The 9,032-nt window shown below is 40.9% G+C and overlaps 1 protein-coding gene across 4 annotated transcripts; it reads right to left on the minus strand.

Moving 5' to 3' along the window:
* Positions 1–458: 458 nt before the first annotated feature.
* LOC137258883 (uncharacterized) lies at positions 459–7,525 on the minus strand. Of its 4 annotated transcripts, none has more exons than XM_067796578.1 (4): positions 7,462–7,525; positions 6,618–6,884; positions 4,839–4,935; positions 459–3,447 (listed from the first exon to the last, which is right to left on the minus strand). In XM_067796578.1, the coding sequence occupies exons 3-4, from the start codon at positions 4,920–4,922 to the stop codon at positions 2,635–2,637; spliced, it is 897 nt and encodes a 298-aa protein (XP_067652679.1). In that variant the 5' UTR covers positions 4,923–4,935; positions 6,618–6,884; positions 7,462–7,525; the 3' UTR covers positions 459–2,634. The 4 variants fall into 4 exon arrangements, with proteins under 4 accessions (XP_067652679.1, XP_067652680.1, XP_067652681.1 ...); XM_067796579.1 differs by lacking the exon at positions 7,462–7,525 and adding an exon at positions 5,320–5,447 and having other exon boundaries at positions 6,618–6,752; XM_067796580.1 differs by lacking the exon at positions 7,462–7,525 and adding an exon at positions 5,309–5,447 and having other exon boundaries at positions 1,363–3,447; positions 6,618–6,741.
* Positions 7,526–9,032: the final 1,507 nt, after the last annotated feature.

The following is a 9,032-nucleotide window of genomic DNA, read 5'->3' on the forward strand; positions in this document are numbered from 1 at the left end:
TTTTTATTCCCCAAATGCAGTTCTGTAGCTCATATTCAGTACACTGAAGTTCGTCTGGAAATAAAGACAGCTGGGTAGGTTCACCTAGGCGAGGTCACCAGCTTCTGTTAGTATTGGACATGACCAGTGAAGATCGGGTTAGAATTGGTGCTTGCCGCAAAAGGCTCGCTGGCTTGGTTCACACATGTCATCGTATCAAACATGCGTAGTCTGAGGCTCAGTGATCAGTGGATTGTCTGATTATTTACAGACCATCGCGATATAGCGAACAACGAAAAACAAACAATATTAGACAGTAGCGGCTGCTTCACGACACGTTGACGTGTTTTGAGCATCTCCAACATCCCCTTGGTAACAACCGTTTGCCTAACCGTAGGGAATGACAACAAGTAAACTGCTGACAAACAATTTGTAAATAATTATCTAAAATATTTTTTTCAAAATAATAAAATAAATTATTTTTATGCTATAAATTTGTTTTAATTATGGTCGAGTTGGTATATAATGTTACAGACACATAGGTACTCAACTTACGTATCCCAAATAAAAGCAACGTTGAAAAATATTTCACTTGTGGGAGACAGGAAAGTCCATCACAATATATTACAGAACATATATAGAAACAAACCCATATACATTGAAGCCTTTAGGTTGACCAGAGATTCAGAACTGAACCTGAGAAAATCTACACTTGGTTCATTTAAGGCTTTAAAATAGAATTGCTAGAGGACTGAAATAATGTGGTTCAGGGACTGTGAGACAGACAGTCCATGCCCCTGAATCGTGCAATAATGCAACGTGCTCGATAAACGTGAAAAGAAGCTGTAACTGAAGTTGTAGTGATCGTATTGTTACAGAATCCCAGAAAGGTCCCTGTCGCGTTGTCACCATCAATGCCACAGTCAGACAACGCGACATTTTGGCAGTTTGTCGCATTTGAAAAACAGTTTTTTTTCATCATCCAAATGGCGACATTTTAAGTTGTATGCTCCTCTCGAGGGTAATACGGTCTGACGTCCGCTTCTTTGTAGCATTGTCACCCGAGCCGGTAACATTTTTTTATTCATCCAAAGGGCGACATAATAACTTGTTCACTGGTCACGAGCGGGACATGGGTCAGGAAGGGCGCAGGAAACACAAACAAACATGGAGGGTACATCATTGGCCCCGTGGGGCTATTGAACAACCGTATTTATTTTACCGAACATCTCAATGTTAATTTTGAATTGTTTGAAGCATGGGTATCCGATTGTACACTTCAGCCAACCTGTGTGAATAACACTATTCGAATCTTGCATCCTGCCTTAGTAAAATCGCCGCGGAGTAATTCCCCTTCTTAAAACTCACAGGGACTACATTTGAACGTTTTGTCATTTTTTTTATTGGAATGGGATGTAAACCTTTACATAGCCACCGACACAAGAAAAACAAAGTTAGAGTTATCTCCCTTCCATCGATTTGCATCATGCGTCATTCAATGTTATTCGAAATAAAGAAGTACTACCACAAAGTACCGAATGAGTTGCCACTGGCAGTGGGGTAACTGGGGTACATTTAAACTAACTGAAGAGCGCTTACCCAATCAGAAAACGACATTTATGGGTAATGTAAGATATAGAGACTATGTCCCTTCTTGGATTCCATATACTGCATTGCCCTTTGCAATATTTATTGATTTTGTGAAATAAATGAGACTCAGGGGTGCTCCCTGCAGTCACCAGCTGAAGTACATTGTGATATGACATGCATACGGTATATACTAGTATGGCTGTCTGTTGAAGAAAAAGCAACTACTGTGGTAGCGATAGACAATTGCGAACAACTATTGCCATATTTTTTCTCCTTGAATTGTCTCATTTGAAGTCATTTCCAAAATGGATGTATAGTTTATGCTACATAAACAAAAGCTGACGTAGTCTGTCTCGTTTGATAACTAACAAAAAACTTGAAACCTGTAAGATTGGATAATAATGCAAACTACAACTTCACGTGGGTGAAAAAACTGGAGTGTGTTTTGTACACAAAAGTGTTAGCCAATCAGATTGCTGGAGGTGGTACAGCCCGTCGCTGCCGACCTAGTTTTGTATACTTCCTGCACAGCAACTCGGTCTTTGGCGATTTAATAAAAAAACCAACAAGAGCATCCCTTCGAAAGGCCTGTGTATGTGCCTCCCATACACATCGGAAATGTGGACAGAAGCTTCTGATACTCGTGAGACCTTTAAAATACGACATATGCAATTACGAGTGTGTCCGGTTTTCGATCACGTCGCCGTGATTTGACAATGCACCTTCACAGGTTATATAGTAAGGGGGCTGGATAGTAACCCGGGACTTAGTTTATCGATTTTCGGACCCGCGACTGTGAAAGCCAAGCACTTAAGCATTGATATTCACACACGATGGTTTTTCGTTCTACCATTGATTAATTACTATCGGGAGACTCGCAAACTGCAAACCATCGATATTTTGGTGCATTGTTACAGCCCAACGTACCAACGGAAACAACCCTGCAGACATAACAACTCATCCATGTTTTTCTCTCAACAATGCTTGACACAATCCGAGATTATCCTCAGCACAGTACAATAAAACTTTACAAAATGAGAAAACGCTGTTTTTATCAATATCATCTCACAGCACATTGTCAAGCACGTTATTATCGTCTGATGTGCCGTCGTTGATGACTTCACTATTTTCGCAAGGAGATAACCTTCTCTTATTAGGAACCGCTCTCAAGCAGCTTTGGCATCTCGGGCTGGATGCTGGATGGTGACTGGCTGGAATGTTTGGCCGGTACTTTCCACTTGTGTCAAAGACGTAACCAGAGTCAAGGTCATTTCTTGAGCCTTTGCTTAGAGGCTCGTGGGAGAAGCTATCGGCCGAGTTTGTAGGATCTTTCCCAGTCGCATAACGCCCCTCGGAGTCTGACGGGGGCATGAGACAGCGCAGGAGTGAGGTTGATTGGAAGGTGTTGCCATAAGAGGACCCAAGGCCACACAAAGGTCCCCTGCCGACGACGGCGTTCTTGATAACGCTGACCTCATACGTCTCCGCAATGGCGTCTCCAGGACACACCTTCAGGAGAAGTTCTACAAAATCAAGTTTAAGGGAACAGTTATCTTTGATGGAAGCCTGTTCATCCTTCTTCAATACATTGTTGTCGACAATCAACATTTTCCTCTCGCTGATGTTACGGATTTTGAAGACAAACGGGTCCCTACCATCGTTCCAGATCTCCGCGTACGTCCTTGACATTCGCTCATCGTTCAACCGAACGTCAGCACATGAACTCCGACCTACGGTCACCTTTTCTCCAACATGTTTTCTGATCACATGACAAGGGAAGTAAGCTGAGATACTGAAGCTGAGAGTTGGCTGGTAGAACATAAGCAGACGACTGGGTGCTTCCACTGTCGCTGCAGACGTGTCTTTTATCGTGGTACTCTGTGAATAGAAAACATATCAGGACTTAAGGGATGAAGCTAAGATTGTATAAAATGACGTAGAATAGAAATGTACTGTGGAGTTATGGAAAGAAACATGCAATGTTTGCAAACAATGACCTATGAATCACTTAAATATATATATATATATCCCCCGAACAATGTCCCTGCCCCGATTCCATGTTACTGGAATGCTGACGAAAGCAACATAAAATCCGACTCACATACACAATAACTTTTGTCCATTTCCAAATGATCCACCAAAGAGTCGAAAGGTTTATATTCAGCCCCGTGGTTCGGCTTGTGGCTAATCACGTGGCATTATGGTTAAAAGATACATATGCAAGGTATTATTGTGGAAGCTGCTAAATGAAGGGACCGAGACATCACATTCCCATTCTCTCAGGATGTGAACATTGCATACGTATTGAAATGTCACCATGATATACTAAAAATGTCTTTTAGTGTATCTAGAACAGACTTTCACTGACGCATAATACGTCAACTTCAGAGAATAGTCAGTCTCGAATGAGAGTCGAACAGATTCCACTGAGCAGCTATGGCAAAGCAGTGATGAAAACTATACAAATAAACCACTAAAAATCAGAGATTCCTTATAATGTTCATCAAAACAACTTTCGTGTCGTTTACGAAAATGTTTGCATATTTCTAAATTAAGCTAATTTGTTCGGCCAAAACAGCTCAGAAGGATTCTGTTGATGTCTAACTGGCATTTTAAAGGCTCAAAAACATAAACAAAAAATAAAATAGAACAAATTTTTAAAAATTGCGATCCGTGAAGGTCCCGGGGTAGAAAAGGCCTTCAGCAACCCATGCTTGCCATAAAAGGCGACTATGCTTGTCGTAAGAGGCGACTAACGGGATCGGGTGGTCAGGTTCGCTGACCTGGTTGACACATATCATCGGTTCCCAATTGCGCAGATCGATCCTCATGTTGTTGATCACTGGATTGTCTGGTCCAGACTCGATTATTTACAGACCGCCGCCATATAGCTGGGATATTGCTAAGTGCGGTATAAAACTAAACTAACTCACTCACTCACTCACTCAAAAAACACACTGTTAACCTTTTTTAACTTAAACAGTGAACTGGGATATGCTGCAGCCACCGAATGAGTTACACACAAACTAAGTCTGGCAGAAAACTCCCTTGAACAAAGAGAATTAAAACAAAGGTATTTGATCGTGGATTGATGTCATTTGGTGTGTTTATATATGTATTTCTAAAGTGGGTATACATGAAAAAAAACCTCTTCAACATCAGCCTCTGGATCCGCCTGTGGTTAAGACCGGCCACGTGACGCAGTTTACCTCCGGTGTAAACAAAGGAGAGTTTTACTGCATGGTTTCAACAGAGCATTGTTCACTTACGACTTCCGTGTTGGAGGCCATGATCCCGTGAGTGCGAAGGTCAGGGTCACCGTGTGTATATATCTCCTTTCCCGGAAACACCATCCAACCCGGATTTCTGGAAGAACAGGATGTATGGATTACGTATCAACACTGTTTATCTGTAAACATCAGTGTGCTTATATCATAAAGAAGAAGTGTTAAACTTCAACCAATGTTATATGATTGTTGTTGAACCAGACATCATTCAGGGGTCTAGGCTAACTGCCCCCTGGACATGTGCTCCCCGGACAAGTGCCCCCCGCCAACTGTCCCCTGGCTATCTGCCCCCTGTCCATTGTGCCCCCTGGACAACTGCCCCCCATAATAACAACACACCAACTAATACATGTAATTGAAAGTTATCTTGGAGAAGGTTGTTCAGTAATGTGGCCTTTGCTAGATGAGCTGAAATCATTAATTGCTGTGAAAACTTTCACTTAATCATGCACCAGACTTCTACCACATGTCTCAGAACATCTATCGTAGGGTTCAAGCTGACGGACTTCAGGAACAGTACTCCCAAGATTTAGAGCTCTCCATCTCATGTCGAATGTTGGCAGCCCTTGCTCTTATCCCTCAGACTGATGTCTTGCAAAAAAAAACAGGCACTGAATGAATGAAGTACAGATGACCCAGATGGTGACTGGCCAGGAACTGCCCCCCAAACGAAAAACCTAGCGTGACAGTGCTAACAGACTTGCACGTGTTGTTGAGGTATACTCCATGCACATTTTGGAATTTTTAAGAGCCATATCCCACAATCTGTCCTTTTAAATGAATTGATACTCGTATTGAATCCAAAGATGATGTGTTGTGGTATTATATGGCGCTATAAACTAAAATAACATCATAACATTTAGTTTGTGTGTTTTGTTATGATGGGATGGGGGGGGGGGGGGGGGGGGGGCAGATGTTCGGGGGGCAGTTAGCCTGATACCAACATTCAGACAATAGCATCAGCAATTCACTCCATCAATATGCAGATCCAATGTGTTCTTGATTACATTTTCTTAATAAGTACAGATTCATCCGGGATTCGAATCCGTAGGAGTGAGGCTCCTACTCGTGAACACACACAAAGTGAGTGTGTGAAAGAGTGAGTTTAGTTTTCTAACAATGCTCCAGCAATATCACAGTGGGGGGGCACCAGAAGCATCACATTTTGTACCCAGTCATTTTGTTCACCCTCAGATATACCAAAACATCATCCATTCACTACCTGGAGTCTAATCAACAATTCACCTTTCAGAGTATGTTGAATTATCAACCATTCATCCTACGAGTATACCGCACTATCACCTATTCACTATATCGGGTATACAATCTTTATCGACCATTCACTATCTTGAATATGCTCATATTCTCTCGATCATTCGGGTCGTCGAGTATACCCAGCAATAGGCCATGAACAAGTGCGAGTATACCCGACGATGAATCATTCACTGCCTCGAGTATACTCTAGCATCAAGCATAAATAGGCCGATCTCGAGTATATGAAAGAATTCATACCCCACAATCAATACAGACTTCATTGTTCAGTTACATGAAATTCTGCAAGACAATGTAAACAAATCAAAGACAAGTGCTTTCTTTTTTACTTAACAAATCATAAAAAGTATGACTATCAACAGTGAGTTAAATCTTAATCCGCCGAATAACTACCTGGATTAACATACCTGTCTACACGACCACCACACATACATCAAACACCACTAGATAATGTACATATGTACAAATAAGGACAAATATACACCATACCTTCGTCTCCGTCATGGCCAGACTCTCATCCTTGATGTAACAAACATCATTAAACTGTCTGAAGTCTTGACTAACTTCCTTGTGTCCCACACACGTACACACGCGACATCAACTGTTTGCTGTTGACGCCCCGGACGAGTATTCCTATCCGTTCCTGCGGTTGCACATATTTGATTTCGGGGCGCGGCTAACGATATTCCTCATAGATTACGGGTAAGTAATTCAAAGGTCACTGAACCCGGATGAGACCATATCTGGCATCTGCCACTGAAATGATAGATATGAAATAAATTGTAAAATATAACAGGGATGCTATATTTGATTTTATTCTTTTATTTCTTTCATAAATGCATGAAATTTCTCACTACGTCTATCCAGCTGAGAAACATTTTGAACCCCAGGGAAAAGTTTTCCCTGAGATTTAGAAAATATGATTCCATTAAGTATTAATTACTTGTGTTTTGTTCTTATATTTGTATAAAGTGACGAAAAATGCAAGTGGATGGGTCCAATGTCTGAAGCCAATTACTGGTGTTCTCCGCTGTGATACTGATGGAACGGCGTAAAACCATACTCGGTCAGTTAGTATTAACCCAACAATGAATAATCGCAGCACAACGAATCCCTCAAAACCTGTTCACACTAGGACCCGTCGAACATCCATTGACATGTATAAGCATTCCAAGCAAGGTCAAAACTTATTTATCCCGAAACATAAATAGTGTAACCCCACCACAACAAGCACATGTGTACATAAAAAAACACTCCGGTTATGACTGGATTCGAGATTATTGCTGAGAGGATTCTCGGCTCTTCCGCGTAGAGCCGTAGCGAAAGTACTTACCTGTTGATTTGATTCGCGCTCTCTTCAAAGGCTTAACCTTACCTGGATTGACACGCGACACACTGGATGGGGAGAATTTTACGCTGCTGATATAGGCAGGTAGGTGACCTTATCTGTTTTTGTTGTCTCATAACTACTTCAGCTATAACGACTGAATCACTGTATGAATCAGTGTGTGAATAACTATGTAATATGTAACGAAATGAGTCATTGTGTGAATCACTATATGGTTCAGTATGTGAACCTAGGCATGAAATAGTGTGTGAACCATTTTATGAATAAGTGAGTGAACACGATAGGAATTAGTGTGTGTATCATGTATCACTATATGGTTCAGTATGTGAATCTCTACATGAATTAGAGTGTGAATCAGTATATGATTAAGTACGTGAATCCGCATGTGAATGAATATATGAATCTTTATATGAATCAACGTGTGAATCACTATATGAATCAGTATGTGAATCACGACACAATTACTGTCTCAAGTCTTCACACAGCCTTAATGTTTGTGAGCATTCATACAGCAGTTACATTCAGCTATACTCATGGAAACAAATAAGGGCACAAATGACAGTACAAGTGGTCCTTTATTACAGTGTATTACAAAGCTTGTGAAAACACTTTGAAAAGAATAAAAGAACACTTGTACTTTCATGTGTTCCCATGTTTGTTTCCATGAATATACTAATCTCTGTTTATCATTTTTACTAAATACATGACATGGCAATCTCGTTTTGGCCTCAAGATGTATCATGTATTTCGTATGGTTTAATGTTATAATGATTATAGGCTTCCGTAGAAATTATCATTAAGATCGTAATGAAGAAAACTGGATCCATGTCCAGTAAATACACATTAATACTTCCAGCGATGATGATGATGATGATGATGATGATGGTGTTGATGATGATGATGGTGATGATGATGATGGTGGTGATGATAATGACACTGTGACTGACTCGTTTTTGCCACAAGTGGCGATGTTTATATACCAGACTGTCTATAGCTGTGCAAGGGCCTGTATGAGGATAATCTATCAATTTTGTTATAGAATGTAATTAATGTCAAATTAAAGTCTCAAGTTCACACATGACACTATCATTAACAGGTCTAGACCTATACTAACAAGAGTACATGTCAATTTACCATAAACCCCCTTTAATTCGACCACAAAGATCTTATCACAGCTATGTGTCCTATGGTATGATCCAGGAAGTGGAGGTGTCGTAAGCCATTAGTTAGCAAGCAGGGAACGCCTCATGTGACTACATTTAATGGACTGCTTGTCCGGGTACATTTTACCCCGTCCCACATAACATGGTTGTAATTTGAAATCCTAGTTTCTGCTTTGTGGACTGTTTAGAAATTCACCGTGACTAAACCATTATGGGTAAGTGAGTTATTGAGTTTAGATTCATGGCGCGTTTAGTAATCTTCAAGCAATGCCACAATGGGGAACACCAGAATTGTGCTTTACACTTTGTACCCATGTTGGGAATCGAACCCAGGTCTTTGTCATCGTGAGCGAAAGCTTTGCCCATTAGGCTACCCCTAGACAAATAGGACGT

Source organism: Haliotis asinina, chromosome 12 (assembly GCF_037392515.1).
Source record: "Haliotis asinina isolate JCU_RB_2024 chromosome 12, JCU_Hal_asi_v2, whole genome shotgun sequence".
NCBI classification, from domain to species: domain Eukaryota; kingdom Metazoa; phylum Mollusca; class Gastropoda; order Lepetellida; family Haliotidae; genus Haliotis; species Haliotis asinina.

Bases quoted from the DNA above. Each gene is read 5' to 3' on its own strand.
- LOC137258883 (XM_067796578.1), bottom strand. From the start codon at position 4,922: ATGGTGTTTCCGGGAAAGGAGATATATACACACGGTGACCCTGACCTT. The intron at 3,448-4,838 runs GTAAGTGAACAA...TTCTATTCACAG, and splicing joins TGGCCTCCAACACGGAAGTC to AGTACCACGATAAAAGACAC.